The sequence below is a fragment of the Apteryx rowi genome, unplaced genomic scaffold (assembly GCF_003343035.1).
Source record: "Apteryx rowi isolate R43461 unplaced genomic scaffold, aptRow1 scaffold_1, whole genome shotgun sequence".
In the NCBI taxonomy this organism is placed as follows: domain Eukaryota; kingdom Metazoa; phylum Chordata; class Aves; order Apterygiformes; family Apterygidae; genus Apteryx; species Apteryx rowi.
In genome coordinates this window covers 4,912,896-4,930,098 of record NW_020447196.1, presented here as the reverse complement: position 1 = coordinate 4,930,098, position 17,203 = coordinate 4,912,896, and the positions used below count along the sequence as shown (strand labels likewise).

At 35.3% G+C, this 17,203-nt stretch overlaps 1 protein-coding gene across 1 annotated transcript in view; it reads left to right on the top strand.

The window, feature by feature from the left end:
* Positions 1-17,203, top strand: part of LOC112962653 (transcription initiation factor TFIID subunit 4-like) — a 150,807-nt gene that overhangs the window by 71,125 nt on the left and 62,479 nt on the right. Inside the window, exon 13 of the mRNA XM_026059029.1 lies at positions 7,317-7,373. Within this exon, the coding sequence (XP_025914814.1) occupies positions 7,317-7,373 (57 nt within the window). The remainder of the gene's footprint in view (positions 1-7,316; positions 7,374-17,203) is intronic.

Here is a 17,203-nt window from a genome sequence, read left to right as displayed (position 1 = left end):
ATTAAGTATTTACACTTTGAAGCCTGGTTAGCAACCAAAGCAGAGTAAGATAACGCTGAAGGAAGTGTTTTGGGCATTGGAGTGGACGGTGTAGAAGAATCATCTTCATTAGGAAGAGATGATGGAGAATGAAGGAATATAGCTGGAAGTGAATGGGGAATGGCGATGAATCTTTGGGGAGCTTTGAAACCAATTTCATGATTTTGCATTAGGATTTGGTAAGGGGTAAGAAGGAAATATAAATGATGGTCAATGACAGTGGTGTTTTTGCAGTCTTTTGTTGTTGTTTTGAGTTTTTTTGAGGCTGTAAGAAAATAGCCAATACCAGTGTTCTGACTGATCTGCAACTAATTTCGGTTGTTATATTAGGATATGATTAAAGAATTTATAAGCATCCTAAGGGGGCAGATTTAGATTCAGGAAATGTTTTGAGAAGAATGAGAGAGAAAACTACAGATGTGGAGACAGAAAGAAAAATAGGCTTCAAAAACTATTTCAAGATTTTCAGCATTACTATCCCAATTAAAAACCATTGTGGAGCTACAAGAGTATCTTTAAAGCAAAACAGCAGTATTATTTGGCTTGTAAAATGACAGACTATTAAAAAATCGTATGTGCCATGCCAGGGAAATACTTGAGAAATAGAAACTTCATACCATAAGCTTAGAAGAGTAATGACTGATATTAGTATTACCGTAAGATATTTTGGGGAAAGACAGACTTGGCAGGACAGAGGATTCATACGGTATGCTGTAGTAGCAAGTGCAAAATATGATTTTTTTTCTTTAAAATGGGAAAAAACTAAAAATTGAAAATGAGACTGTACTGTTTCAGGAGCTAGGATGATCTCTTCCACCTCAGGGATCTCTGCATCATGTACCACAACGTATGTGTGAAAGCTTGGACAGTATATCTGCAAAGTGTTTAGCTAATTTACATCCTAGAGGTTCTTTTTCCAGCAGAAATATTTAAAGATGTATCGGTCCCCCAAACTGCGTGGTGCCCAGTGCGCTCCTGGGCAGGCTCACCTCCTCTTTCAGCCAGTCCAACAGCACGATGATGGAGTTGGTGTAGGAGCCGCACAGGGAGCGGCTACAACTGACTTGAGTGTCACTACTTTCTTTTGGATTATCTTCCTGATGTGTCAGTGACAGGGTAAAGGAATAACAGCCCAAGGAGAGGCCATCTCTTTTTTATGTATCTAGAGAGCAGTCTCTTCACAGGAAACATTTGGCAGAGTCAGCTCTTCCCCTTGTGTGTTTTCCTAGCGAGACCCCACTGGCTGCTGTTGCCATGTGTGTGCAGAAGCAGGGATCTTCTGTCTCTGGCTGGTGGTAGTTGGCGTGGGAACCACAAAAAGCAAAGGAGAGTCTTCAAACAGCAGAAAGGTCAAAAGCCAGACTGAAATCACTTGAGGAATTTACCTTTACGTTTGATGTGGTGTGCGTTGTGTGGCCCTTCCAGACTAGCAGAGTGCAGGTCTTGCTATAGTAAAGGATTTGTTCCTTGCGTCCTTCGCTGCTGTTCCAAACCCTGGAAAACGCAGCTTGTGGGTGACAAATAGAATGAGGTTCTCATTATGGGGTAAGAATGGAAATACTGCTGGTAGCAGGAAAAAAATGAAGAATAGGAGATTATCATTGTTTATTCTATTTTTGATTTATGCTTTCTACAATAAACAGATAAAGGTTTGTCCTCTTTTTCAGGAAATCAAGGAAAAATACTCTATGATTTATTTTATAATAAAGCTGATCATGTTCAAACTGTCTAAATGTGCATTTATTTTAGTGCCAAATTAATTTTGTTCATCATACCTTTAATAGACTGTATATATTGGAGATTCATTTATTAGTCTGGTTTTTGGGTGTTCTGTATGAGGAGTAACACTGGCCATCAAGTTTTAGCATGTTAAAATATACGTACAGTAATCACAGAAATAAGATCTGCTGTGTGGCCTCTGTTCTGTAAAAAGCATCATTGTATTGGTAAATGGAAAATTATGTTTGTTGTTTCTGAAGTTAATTAGCGTTTATGGACAATACTGGATATAGATGAATTTAATAGTGCTACCGGCTGAAGTGCTTTTTTCATTGGAGAGGTATCATGGAAATTTGGCAGTGCGGATTTCCTTAGCGAGCACTGTCAGTGCCCTTGCTGTCGTTTCTGAAGGGGCCGCCGGTCGGAGCGAGAGGAGTGCAGCCTTCACACCAATTTAATCTGCTCTCCTGCCACTGCAGTGGCTGTAGTGCAGCTTTCTGTGAGATGAAGCACTCTCCGAACTGAAACTTGCAACTCATTTCTAATAAGAGGAAGAGCAAAGGCAGAATTACTGTGTTGAGATCGCTTTCTGAATTTTTAGAAATTTGTTACTCCAATTTGAATGATTTTTAAATAAATCTTCTCCAGACCCGTGCTCTTGCATTCCACCTCAATGTGGTCGTAGCTCTGAATAGGGTTTTACCCTCAGCTATGCTGCTTTTAACTTTCACTTTTTATTAACAAAGCTAATGTGAAAGCAAAGTGTTTCATGTTGCCAATTTAATTTCTTTAATTAAAAGTGAAAGTTATAAGCTGGTACAGCCGTGGGTAAAGTTCTAATGTCATCAATGGGGAAAAATAGGTTTAAAATTGAAACTGCTGGCATAGCAGTGACTTTCAATAGTACAGCACCTGCAGTTTTGACTGTTAGCTTTATTTAATGAAAAAAGATGAATTTAAAGCATTAAAAACTCCCAGTATGTATATTAGGAAGAGGGAGCAGAGCTGTAAGTGCCTTAACAGTGATCAGGTGTTGCTAAAAGCAGGAGACAAGCATGTGCCCTGAAGAAGAGACCCTGAGAGCTTTTAAAAGACAGGTTTTACAAACTGAAGACTTTAAAATTATTCTAGTAGAAAACTTTTTATGTTAGTGGGACAAAATGTAACAGCAGTGCAGCTTTGACATTACACCCTACAACAAATTCTGAATAACGAAACGATCATGGTTACATGCATTACAAGGACAGCTAGTCTGCCCATCTAGTCTACGTAGATGGGCGGAGTATCCTACAGTTTTAAAAACAATTATTGTATCTATTAAAATACTTAACTAAAATTATAGATATCCTTTTTTTTTAAATAATTCTATGAAATACCAAATCCATCTCTTAAAAATGCACAGTTATGTGTGTAATTAGATGTCAGCTTTTGTGGCGTTCTTACTCAACTATAGTAAGGAAAAAGTTGAGGTTTGGAACATTAGGGAGTTTGGAAACATGTAAATGAAAACCCTTATTTCTAGGCTATTTTGAATACACATCTTAGCATATGCTGCTTTTCATACTTTCAAAGTGTAATATTTCCATAGAGCTAATGTGATCTATGCAGTTTTCAGATAAATAAGATAGCAAGTTCTCTAACATAAAGCACTTTAATTCTGAACAATTAAAATATGAGGCTGTCTGGTCTAATAAAAGTAGCATAAAGCACTTTAATTCTTAACAATTAAAGTATCAGGCTATCTGGTCTAATAAAAGTGGTTTGTGTTTTGAAGAAATGTTAGCGAACCTGGTTTGGTGAATATGTTCTCAACTTCAGTAGCAGACAACATTTAATGTCTTTAAAAGTATGTTATCTGGTTAAGATCAGTCCTAGGTTTCTCTATAATTACTATGGGAAGCTAGCTTGCTGCTAAAGAGATTTATTCACTAACATGAAAAATGTATTGCATAAACCCAGCTTACTTCATTTACAGATATTGACCTGAAGAGTAGAGGGGGAGAGGGAAAAGAGTCGTGATGAATTCCTTGAAAGTATTCAAGTAGTGGACTTCCGTGATTGCTGGGTGTTTCTGAAGCATTCGAGCAAGCAGGCATTGGTGCACTGAAAGATTTTGGAAAAAATGTCTGTTTGACAAAGAATGGTGAGATGTGGCACGTTAACATTTGGAGGTTAGAGGGAAAGGAGAAAAGGAGACCAAGAATGTGGGATGACTGAAGGAAGAATTGAAACTACACTAAAAAAAGGAATGATTAGCCAGTAGCTTGACAAAAGTAAGGGTAAAATATTAAAATAGTTGATGAATAAAAATGGTGATATACAGACAAGCATTACAGGAGCTGAGCAGCAGCAAAATTGCTCAAACTCTTCAAAGGAAGGAGATGCTTGCATGTGGAATGGAGTGTAAAGAGAAGCCAGTGACATTTTTAAAGCTTATCTGGGCACCTCTAAGTCTGACATTTTTGTTTGCTTATATGTGCTTTAATCTGTGTTATATCAGCACAGAAGAAGCCTTTAATAAATTATATTTTAAAATGAAGAATTAACAAAGTCATAAATGTTTATCCTTTTCCTTTAGCACATTTCAGCCTGCATATGCTAATGATTTTGTGTCTAAAGTTTACCGACTTACAAACTGACTCAGTAGCCAGCAGGAAGGCATTTAATTCTACACAATCTGTTGAAAAAAAAATCTGTTAAAATTTATCTGGACACAAAGGGAAATGGAAAATGACAGCTAAAAATTCCTTAATTTTATTAGTGTGCTGCTTATACCAGTAATGACCTGTCCAATGTGAAGCTGGAATTCTAATTGCCTGAAATAAGAGCTGGCCTGAGCTCTTTGAAAAGAACTTTTGATACGGGTTAACTGAATAACCAGAAACTCATTGCATTACTCTGAATTTAAGAGTGGTTCCACCATCACCTTTAACTCTAGGTTTATCTGTCTAACATACCTGATATTTTAAATCTTCCCTACTGATGGAATTCCTGTATTTAATATCATTCAGGACTTGTCTATCTGTTTTTACCTCTGCAACTTTTTTTTATTTGTTTTTTGTAAATGAGCTGGAGGTTTATACAGAACAGATCATTTTGTTTTGTTCTTGCTTCCAGGACCTGATTTTTCAGATTATCCTGAATTCTAGATCTTATTTTTGTTGGTCAGTTTCTGAAAAAAAATTATTCTTTTAAATTTAATATTTTGAAGTCTGTAACACTTTTCAGAGTTTTTCCTTTGTTTATGAAGTCCAGGAAATTGAGATGATGTTTTTGCATATATTGCTTTAAATTTTGTCATGATGTCCCCAAATACAACATGGATCTGGTATGTTTTCCAAGATGCTATCACTTTCTTGTAGAAACTTGGTAACAATGTTAGAAGTCTCAGCTTGATTCTCCAAGGACTCTGCTTTCTCCTTAAGCTGAAGTGCTTTTAACTTGTACTTTGCATTTGGCAAATGATTCAGCTTCATACAGTAATATAAGAAAACTTTTTATTTCTGTACTGCTTTCACTGTGAGACTCTGAAGGCAATAGAATTTCATTGTACTTTCATAAATATATCATCAGAAAGCTATGAAAGGATAAGTATGATTTTCCATATATCATGCTGGAGAAACAGGCACACAATGATTGAACTGTGATCACAAAATGACAGAGAAAGGACCTAATTCAGCTCAGTTCATAAATGCTTACTTAAATCCATTTCTTACAGTAGCAAGTAGTTTACCCTTTATTTATTTTTTTTTACAGAGTAAGTACAAATATAATCAAGTTCTTAATAATTGCTCTACTGAATAGAGTCCCAGTTCTTTGGCAGATCCACACATTTCTTGAAATCCTTTTCTGTTTTTTAAACATTAACTAGGGCAGATTATGTCCTGCATTTTTCTTTTTGTCTGACCACTGAAGTTGGAAGGAATCTCAGTCTACATTATATTGAAGTATTTTCTTGTTGGACCCAACTACAACATGAGAGTCTAATTTAGTCATTAGCTATCTACAGTTCCTAATTTCTCATTACTTCACTCCAGATGCTGTCCTGTCAAACTGCCTTTTATGCTAACAGGCCCAAAATCGCTAGTAGGTGGTGCAGGAAGATGAAGCTAACGTGCACAGTGTCAAGCACATCTTCGAAAAAATCTCGTTATTGTTTAATTCTGATTTGGTCATGCTGTGCCATCATTGCTTTTTATATGTATGCTATATTAGCTGAAAATGCAGTCCCAGTTTAAAAAAAAAAAAGAGAGAGAGAGAGAGTGAATTCAGAGTCATTTGTGCCCTGTCTACCAAATTATAGTCAAGGCTTCCTCCAGATATGTTTACAATATGAGATGTCCCCCTGCCCTTAAAATATATCTCCCTTTGGTCTTCGTCATGGTTTTTTAAATCTGAACAGAATATGTTATGAAAAATCCAAACACAATGAAAAAAAATCTGAGTGTGTATACGTTTGCAAACTGCTACTCTTTCAAGTTTCAGGTCTGTCTTCAGCATAGAAAGGGGCAGACAAAGATGGATCCTGTTATTTGTTTAAGAGCTGTGTAAAGAAGATCACTTCAAATCTCAAAGAAATATTCAAATAAAATAATTGTATCTTTCAGGTATCAGGAACAACTGTTTTCTGTGGATATCACAAGGTTTATTATCTTACAACTTTTTTGTGTTACTTTTTCTGAGTACTGACCAATCATGCAATTAGAACAGTGTGATAGTATATGTATCATCTACCTCTGGAGTTCTGAATACCATCCATTTGAGTATATTTAATGAGCTTAAATGAAAACTTTAGTTACTAGTTTTAACACACAGTTATAAAACAATCTGTATCTGAAGAAATGTACTGTCATGGGTTGTTAGTGCATTAATTAGTCATTAATGGATATTGAGAGCTATTGTTTCTATTTTTGAGGGAAAAAACTATGAAAGTTGCCTTTTAGCAGTATGTCTCCAGTTTAAAAAATGACAACATTAATATTAATAGCAGTGCATGAATAAGTTGAACTTATGTGTATTTTAATGCTGTACACAAAGTAAGCTTGTACAGATAAGAACATTTTTATTGTGAAGGTTTATCATTTGAAAAGGTGACTTTACAACTGTTTTCCGCACATTCTCTGTCTCTCTCTGCACCAGCAACTGAAGAAAGAGCCTAGTTGCAATCAGTAATTTTTTTTTAATATAATTGACTGTGAAGGGTTTAAATTAAAAAGATCAGATAATGGAAAGAGTGTCACTTCCATTCTCAGATCTTTGAATTTGTATTTGTAGTAAATAATTGAAATCTAAACCTGTATGGAAACTTTAAAATTGGCAAGAGCATAGTATTTTTTTAAATTTAAATCTAGAGTAGATCTTATTTACATCTGAATATTTAACAGTCTTTTGGGTGAGGCCTACGGGTTTGAAATTGCACTTCTATGAATTTAAGCATCCCATCTTTGACACCTTGTATCCTGTTCCCTTTTCTTTGCTATTTTTTAACTTGCTGCAACAGATGAGGGGATCTTAAACCATCTGTTAACTTTTTTTCCCCATTTTTTTTCAACATGTAGAGTCGCTCAAGGCAAGAAGACCCAGAGCAAGCTAGACTGAAACAAAAAGCAAAGGAGGTAAGCAGAGTTAGAGATCATTACACTTGACATTTCAAGGCTTGAACATATTAATTTTTTATGCCTTGCTACTTGTATATCGTTAATAAAAATCTGACTAAAAACTTTTTAGGATGTATTTGTTGCTTTGCCTTTGATCTTAATGTTTGCAAACTAATACATTAATACATGTGAAGCCTAAGGAGATTTTATAAGAGAATATTTCCATACATTACATTTTCATTTCCATTTTAGGTAGCTGTAGCTTTTGTTGGGTTGTTGATGACAACGGCATTAGATTTTGGTGGAAAATACATGCCTTTGTCTTTTTGTAGAATGTCACTGTCTTAGAAATGTGTTACTTTAGTTAACAATTTTGATTTGGTAACAGTCTTTCATGTAATGTTATTGCTAGTTTTTTTTTCTCTACCGTGTGGTTCAGTGTGCTATTTATTCAGTCTAAATTACAAAAACCTAAAAATTATCAAATAATTTCAACTAAAGTTTTGCTATGTTAGTCTAAGGGTAACATTTTGCGAACTACTGAGTACCTTAATTTGCTGTAAATGAGAGTGGCTGTCCTTTGCTTAAGGCATCTTATGGCTTAAGATCAGGTGGTAGCTTACCTAAGTTAGAAAGACCTAAAAATTCTATCAATGGAAAGCCATTCCTGTTTTAAAAAATCAGTAGCATCATCTTTGGATAACAGAAATAATGCATTAGAAGGTAATATATATGGAAAAATTCATATAACAAGTACTTTTCTATTGACCTGTTTTTTCTGGTTTTGTTTTGCTGTTGGCAGTATTTTATTGTTCCGTTAGCTGTACAGATTTTATATATGTAACAGACAAAAACTTTGAAGTACACAGATGAGTTTTATTTGTCTTTTCTGATTATGTGATTAGGCAGTAAGATTTGTCAAAGTGAGTTCTTGTAAACTTTAAGCCATAAGTGTTTCCAGAGCTGGTATTAAAGAGAAATAAAGTAATCAAGTTACTTGACTGGAAAAGACGCAGGATTTTAATACTACTTAAATTTAGTATGTGGACAGAATATGCAAAGGAAGAATTAGATTTGAAAATAGGTGAAAATGATTGATGGCAGGGAAACGTAGGAAAATTTGCTGTTGAGCTGAGGACTAAAACTACCATGCTGTTGGAAATGAACACAATCTAGAAATAAATGTATTTCCTGGTGCCACAGTATTTCTGTTAATTGTAATTCTTTTTGTTCCTTGGAAACTCGAGGAAGAAAAAGTAAACAACAGAGGTGGTAAAAACACATATTTTTGTAATCAGAATGAAATAGTGGTTCTTTTTATAGCTGTGATAGAAGACTTGCTCTCTAGCCAGTATTGTTGCTTTTGCAGTGAGTAACTGCAGGAGTACCTCTCCATGTAAGTTGTATTTTTTATCCACTAGAGGGAGTGACATTGTGCTGACTCGTGAATAAAAGAAAGTGTATGAAATGTATTTTAAGTAGTAGTAATAGTGATATTAATAAAAAGTAGCAAATATTTTGGTGGTAATCTAATTAAAAATGCTTAGATCAAACTTGTATGAGATTTTAAAGTCATGGTTTTCCTGGATATAATAACTTTTTTGAGTAAATGTAGGATGAATACTAGGTTTTCTGTTTTAGAGTGCTGCACCTATTCTTTTGTACATTAGCCCTGCCTTTTTTCCCACCCTTCTAATGAAAGTGTATAATTTGCTGGCTCCCTGCCTCTCTCTGAAGTTGCATTTCATTCTACATATTTGAAACCATAAGAAGTATATGTCTGTCTCTGTTCTTAGTAATTAGGGTTCTGAAACTTTCTTCAGCTAATTTAGAGACTTTCACCTAAAATATTTAAATATATTTCATAAAAACATATTCTTTCACATTAACTATTAGAAAGAGGGAAGAGGAAGTGGAACTGGCAAGATTTTAGTTTAATATTGTTTATATATTTTTTTTCTGTGTTGGATACTGAATGTATACTGATTCACTCACTGCTGAAATAAAAAATAACCAATTTTATAGTACAAAAGATCCATTAGCCAGATGGTGTTTGAGGTGGTTTTGTTATCTGAAATTAAGAGTTTTGATCTTGTACATTTTTGTACAAGTTTCAAAACTTTACTGCCAGGTGGGCTACTCTTACATGTGTTTATGATCCATAATTGAAAGGCAAGTTGAGTTTATTCCAGATTTTATATAAGCTGATGAATATAATACTGTTAGCTTTGACAGTTAGCTGGACTTGAAGCTGTATTTCATGATTTCCGCAACGTCTTGCATATTGCCTGAAGACCCTTGTTGCTCATGTATTCTTCTGGCCAGCAGTAAAGTGGCTACTAGCTAATGCTTTAAAAAGCATGAAGCATCCAAGACATTTGCAACATTTTGTAGCCTGTGTTACTTATTGACATGATTGTCAGTTTGTTTTTTCTAATCAGCAAAGCAGTTGATAATTTCTTTATTATTTTCTGGAAATGGATAATGTTTCAGACTTTGCAATGTGCCTTCATTTGAACAGTGACACTCCTATATTTCTTCTGCTAACCAAGCAGTCAGCAATGGGATCCTTGTTCAAAGCTGAGAGTGATCAATACTACGCTCTGGGTCCCTGCCAGGTAGAAATGGGTGAATATCTAAAACAAAAGTAACTAAAATATGAAGTCCAGGAAAGAGAATATAGACCATAATGGGGAGAAAAATGGACCAAAGTGAGCTCAAGAATCATGAAATACATACTGAAGACAAAAGTCTGAGGGAGGATATGAAATATAAAAATAAATCACTTCAAATTTCTCTAAGAAAAAAGTATTAAAAACATTGAAAAAGCTCCAGAAAATATCGTATTGGAGAGCAAAATAAAGATACTGGTGCAGGGATAACAGCACAGTGGGGGAAAGAGCAGACTAGCAAAGTCTTTACATTCCAAAACATTCTCTTTTACGGACATTTTGGAATCTTTAATTCCATAATGTTCTGGTTTTTGTCCTAATTTAAAACAAAATTTTTAGTTCATTTTCTTTCACAGAACTAGTAACCTTAGAAAGTCACCTTCTTTCCTATTGCTGTCATCAAGAAAATATGCAGGGAGGTCAGTCTGTCCTTTGAACAGATTTAGAAATGAATTTGTTAGGGTGAAGGTTATTTTATTTTTTGTTCAGTAGCTCTGTCTTACTCCATTTATTAGCCAGTCTTCATGCCAGTCCACATATTGTTTAAACCAAACTGGCATAAATCAAGTTTAAATTGCCATTAAATACTTACCAAAACAAACAGAAGGTCCATCTACATATGGTCTTACTGCGGAGCCTAGACATAACAGTAAGGTTTCATTCACACACAGACTTGCACTGTTTTAGTTAAGTCAGTGTAAGCCCACTCTTATTTCCATTTGATTGACTTATTTTGCTTTAGCATAAACCTGTTTCAAATGGTCTTGACTGAGGGCGATAGGAGGGTGCCTTTGGGGGTTTTGTATTGCTTAAAACTCTCCATTTACTTTCACACTTTCAGTTAAACTCTCCAGCAGCTTTCCATGCAGGGCTATAGATGGTGATGTCTTTTGTCAGAGTATATTACATGATTGCTTTAATGGTAAACGTATTTAATAAACAAGTGAAAAATATTTTCAACGGAGACTCTTTCAGGAAAAATGCTACTCTTCAGCTGTTACTTGTTATATTGTTTTGTAACAAATTCTGTAACACTTGCCTATTCAGTGCAACTTAGTATAGGAAATAACATCATTTGTGAGCAGAGTGTACTTCATATTGCCTGGTTAAAGCTTTGAAAACCAAGTTTTAGAAAATACTCTGTGATTTATGTAGTCTGTTGAAAAATAGGAAGTCACAAATATACGTTAAAGAAATTGTGTCCTCCAACTTCCATAAAAAGGGTTCATTAAATAGGACATAAAACAGGCCATATAACTGATAACAGGAATAGCTTAATATTGGGAACAATTGAGTCAATGCCTAGTAATTAATAATATAAATGATTTAAAAGAAAGAGGAGGTAAGATCCTAAACATACTTTCTATCGTGGATATTTTTCTACATACTCAGTATCTGTTGGCTAACGATCTTTTAATTTAAAAGTGAAGTAGCTGAGTTTGTTGATCCTAAAAGATTAAGTTGGTTAAAATCTTTGTGTCATCACCAACCAAGAATATTGCATAATAATAAAAACTTCATCCAGATGCCGTAAATGTCTGGGCATGTATCCAGGGCCTAGATCAGTTTAGATAACCCCCAGTGGAATCTATTCTCCCATGTACTCTTTAACCATGCAGGTGAAACCTCTAACCTGTTGATATTCGTAACAGTGGTCTCATTGATTTTGAAGGAAGAGAGCAGACAATTCCATTTACATATCTATCAGTGCAGATAGCCCATCTTTTAAAGATCTGATGCAGTTCTTTAATAATGATACGTATTTAAGCTGGACGCTGTAGTGGCTGTTATACTGGCTGGTGGCTTTGGGAGTATCCTTTTTTGGCAGCTCTTGCGTAAACAGACAGTGGGCAGCTTCTTTCTGTACTCCCTGGTGTAGCTGCATCCACTAAAGTGTAGCAATACCTGCTCCATTTGGGTGCTATCATCCCCCCATGTCTGCAGTGTCTTCTGTAACAGGAGCCTTAATGAGCCTTATTCAGCTAATTTCTAGATTTTGAAACATACTCTTTCTGGGGAATGTGCACAAAACCATCTGGGCAGTTAAGAGATAGAGATAGATAAAAAGCCATAGGATTATTCTCTTCCCCCTCTTAAAAAAAATTTTAAAAATCTGTACATCTTAAGATGTACATTTTATGCAGCTTTAACAATGCCTTAAAAATTTAAAATCCTGCATAAAAAAGTAATATTTCTTAGCAGAAATACTGAAACTCCAGTTCAGCATCATATATTTAACAATTAGATTATAAAAAATTTTACACTAAGTAGTTTCTTGGCCCTACATTTGTAATTATTTATCAACTCAGTAGGAGTGGTTTCTTGTAAAATATTTAAATAATAGTTTACTGCAGTTATCCCTGTTTTCATAAGGTATAACTGAAAATGAAAAAGAAATGAAAAGGTTTTTATGTTTTGTTTGGTAAGCCCATTTATTCACCTTTTAAGCCAAACCAAAGTACTCAAAGACAGTGTTTGTAGTGCAGAATCTTTCTTGATGAGAAGTCTAGAAGAAGTTTTCTATTTTATCATGCTTGACATAAAAATATTGATTCAAAAGCAACAATCTTCTCTTTGAGAGGATTCTTATAAAACATTCCACTGAGAAATTGAACTTTTGGACAGAAAATAAGTTTAAATTAAATTTCCATTTAGCTCTCCAACCCATCTAAGGGTCAGTAGATGGAAAGAAGGAAAAGCTAAGGAATATGATACCCAAAGTAATGATACTGCAACATTTAGGCAATAGGGATGCCTCAGAACTGGGTGATTTCATAACTATTTTTCTGCATCAGGTTACCAACACTGCAACTGTCTTACAGAAGCGTTTTGTCCATACATGTGAAAGATCGGATAACAGAGGCAGAACCCTGTTCGCACTCCCTTAACCACGGTTCTGTTGTTTGTACAACAGAATGCTTAGACTTTGCCATGAAAAATGCTTAGACTTTGCCATGCAACACTGCCATGGCATTGGACCCTTTTCATTTTCTATGGTGTTAGTAAATTTTAACTGAATTTTAGTTCTGCTGCTTGTGAAAACGATATATTTCAGTAGGGAACTTATATATGAATAAAATTATTATGACTTTAGAGTACAAGATTTTCCTGAAGTTATAAAGTTGTTGCAGTGACTTTAAATGTTCATATAAACTTACATCTCAGAAAGAAGAGGTCCTGTCTGCTATGAATCAGGATACTTTCATGAAAATCCTGCTACACTATCACAGCTTTTTGTTACTTAAGTTTTTTCTTTTTGAGTAGAGATTACTTCAGAAGTACAGATATATTATGGTAACGGTCACAAATTCTGATAAATGGCATTGATTATGAACTCCTGGGAAGGACAGGGAGATGAGCTGTATCATATTTGCATATTCAAATACTGCTACAGCAGAAACAATATTATCTATAACCAGCAGTGTATTGCACATGAATTTCCATGTGTAGATCTTCAAAATTTCATGGGTATTGCAAAGAAATTTCCTTTATTTCCATGGTTAAAGTATTACCTTGCCATGAGCTCTATAAATGCTTATGGACAACTTCTTGCGGTCTTATTATTCAGCAGAAACTGTTTGCATAATTTTTGGTAAAATTGAGGACCATGACGCTTCCGACTTCTTTTGCTGTGCTTAGAGCAGAAGTGAAGGCAATTATTTGGCTGAAGATGGAGTGTAGTGTTACACTTGCTGTACAGAGAGTCAGATAACTGGGTAATTGAAGGGAAAATGCTAGGGGATCAAAGGAATAATATTTTCCAACTGAGTCAAACAAATCATTTTGTTTCTGCTTTGGTAAAATGTATATTAATTAGTGTTGAGTCAAGAGAGAGACTTTTTTTTGTCTTTACTCTAACCCAAACTTGATACAAGATTACTTCATTAATCTAGAAGAAATCTAAATTAAATTCAATCCAGTCCAACATAATAATTTCCTTCTACAAAATCAAATTGGTGGAGTTTCATAGCGATACATGATTTTTGTCTATATGTAGTGCCTAGCTCTTGTTTAGTTAAAATAAATGCTCATTTTTGTGAGACTGGTTATAACTTCTTTGTTTTTGGCATTCTAAAAACGAATGGTGTTTTACTGATGTAAAAGCTAAATATATGGCTTTTCTTAAGGAACAAACTATATTTTTGTATCTGATACCTCTTTACAATTTGAATCTAAGAACATTATATTTTTATGTTTGTTTATAATTGTTACTTAGAAAGAAATTCTTAAAACTTCATTTGACTTCGTTATTAGAATTGCCTACAAATTTTAATGCAATGTGTGAGAGAGATCATGTGTTATCATATTGATGTTTAGACTCTTAAAAAAATATATTCCATTGTAGCCGATCCAAATTCGGCAAATATATTAACAAAAGCTTTTGAGGGCAATGCCAATTCAGACTGATTTTTCCAGTCATTGAATACTATTTTTTTTAAATTCTCTTTGAGACTTAAGTATTTCAAGATCCTTATTTCTTTATAGGAAAAACTCACCTATATCAATTAGCAAGATGACACTGGAAACATACAACCAAATATAAATCTATTTGTTTGCATTCTTTACTTGAAGAATGTATTTTTTAAAAAAGAAAATATTTTAAAATAAATATCTCATAGACATTTCCAAGCCAGAAAGCATACTTTTTTTTTACACTTCAGGTTTAAAGAATGGATTCTTCTGATTGTATTTTGTTTGTGTTGTGATATCTTGCAAAGACCCATATCAGATTAGAGAGTCTTCTGGGTGTTTATAAACAAAGGTAAATGAGGTCCATACTTTGGAAAACATGAACTAAAGCAGAACAAAATGTGGCAGGTGGATATGACAACAAAAGCTAAAAATAATAGCTTATGCAACTACTTCATAAATTAGATAAGGGCACAGTTTGGCGGTTTCATCAGAAAGCTAATTTTTTTCCTTTCTTTCACAAATTAGCAGTGATGGCTAGACAGTCAAGCATTGTTGGTTGTTTAGCTGATGTCTTGTGTCTGCCAAGGTAAAATGACTCTAGAAGAGGTACCTGGAAGATAGCAGCCTTCAAATTAACACAGTGGCACTGTAATTTCTTTAGATTTTGTGTGTCAGTGTATCTGTACTGATGCAATCTGCTGTTTGAAGCATTAGCAGCTGTGTAAGCAAGGGAAATACACTGACATTTTTTCCGTGTTACCAAAAGATTTCCATGTGGCTCTGCTATTGGAAGAGAATTTGGGGACATTAAACAAGTAAGAGTTGTGTCCATTTGTAAAAGTTAGTTTTTCTTTTCTGGACTACTGCTTGCATTCACAGCTTTCCCAAAAGATTCTAAGTAATTTTGTATGCAAATTTTCAAGCAAAACCAGTGAAGAAGACTCATTTCCAAATTAGAGTTTAATTTTGTTTTGAAACATAATTCTTTTGTAAGTGAATATTTCCCAAAGAGCAATAAGCTGTTACAAATTCTGCTCTACCTTTTGTATTTTTTCTTTTTAACTGAAAAGGAGGTGAGGGAGAAGAAATACATCTCTGTCATTTAAATTATCTTCCAGATTGCATACACACCACTGGAGTCCTGCCTAACAGAAGATTACTATCACAAGTAGTCTCATTATACAGTGACAAGACTGCTTAAATATGTTTCCAGAACTTTGGTTTAGAATGGTATATGTTTTTTTGTGAAGAATCTTTAAAGTAAAAAGTGGCACACCTTTTCTAAATCTCACCAAAATACTCCAGCAGGAACTTTCAGATGTAAAATGAATTCTCTGAAGGTAATATCTGACTTTTCCACTACAGGAAAGTAACAGGAGAAATTCAACCCTTCAGATCCCCTGCAGGTTTCTTTCTCCCTCTGTAGGATGGTATAGGTGGTATTGCTTCTGGATTTTGAGGCACAAGTGGTGGTTGACAACCCCCTTATTGTATGCACTTTTGGGTGCCCAGATGAGTGAGGTAAATGAAGAGATAAGGAAATGGCTTCCTTCCGCCTTTGTGGTCAGAGATTTGAGATAAATATGGTTTGGCTTTGCCTCTCCTCAGTAGCAACAATTGCATCCAAGGGTTCCATGAGAGGTGGTGAGGAATGCATTCAGCTCTGCTTCCTTTTCCCAGACATTTTTTTTAATATGAATAAATATAAATATGCACACATATACCACACACACGTGTGCACGCACACGAACATATACATATATATAAATCAGATCAGTTCCTGTAAGGAATATGTCAAGACTGAGTTTCCAGTTCTCCTTCTGCCTCAGTGGTATTTTGTCTAATTATGTGTCTTCCTCAGGAAGAAACATCCTGGTAGAAACACTCTGGCACAGCCAAAAAAAGAGATTAATTTGGAACAAGACATGAATGTGGAAAAATCATATAGCTCTGTTTTCTATGAGCACTGCAACAGATTTACTTCCCTGCTGATCTGACAAAATAATAGTGCTTTAGACTTTAGAATATTGCTTATTTAATAAGTAGAGGGCAGCAAATGTCACCCATGTCTGGTTGTCAGAACCTGAATAGGTTGCTTGGACAACATTATAAATGATTAGATGTTTTGGTCCCTTAATCAAGCCTGCCCTACTATACTGAAGCTTACATAGGGAGGTCAAGGTGTACTTAGGCTTCAGTCTGCAGGGCAAGTTTCCCCCCCTCCTCTGTATGCATGTTGGTTCCTCACTCCGAAACAAACCTGAATGAGGGTTTTAATTCTGCCGCTGAGCTAACATGTTTGTAAGCCCTGTTTGGCAGCCTCCTGGCGCCTTAGGCAGCACACAGCTGCCAGCTTTCATCTGCCCCCAGTTCCTCCAGGCACTCCAAGTCACATGATATAACCTGAGGGCGTTGAGACGCACCTAGTAAATCTTCTGTTCCTCTGCCCACTCAGCCTGGGCGCTGCACATTGCACCGGCAGCAGGCAGCTGGCCGTCAGCAATCAGCTGCATACCTCCTGCTGACAAATCTCCAGGCTCTTCTTTTGTGCAAGACCCACATACAAAGATCTAGCTGTGGTCCCCACGTCTGTCCGTCTACTTGCCTGTTACGGTCTGGAAGGGGTGTTGCGTGCCCTGTCATTTTACAATAGGAGGACATAGTTTTGCCATTCGTACACTTGGTAGAACATACCACATTTCTTAAAATCTGTGCTCTGTTTCTCGCCTGTTAGAGGAAGATGAAAGAGTTCATAAGAGCAAA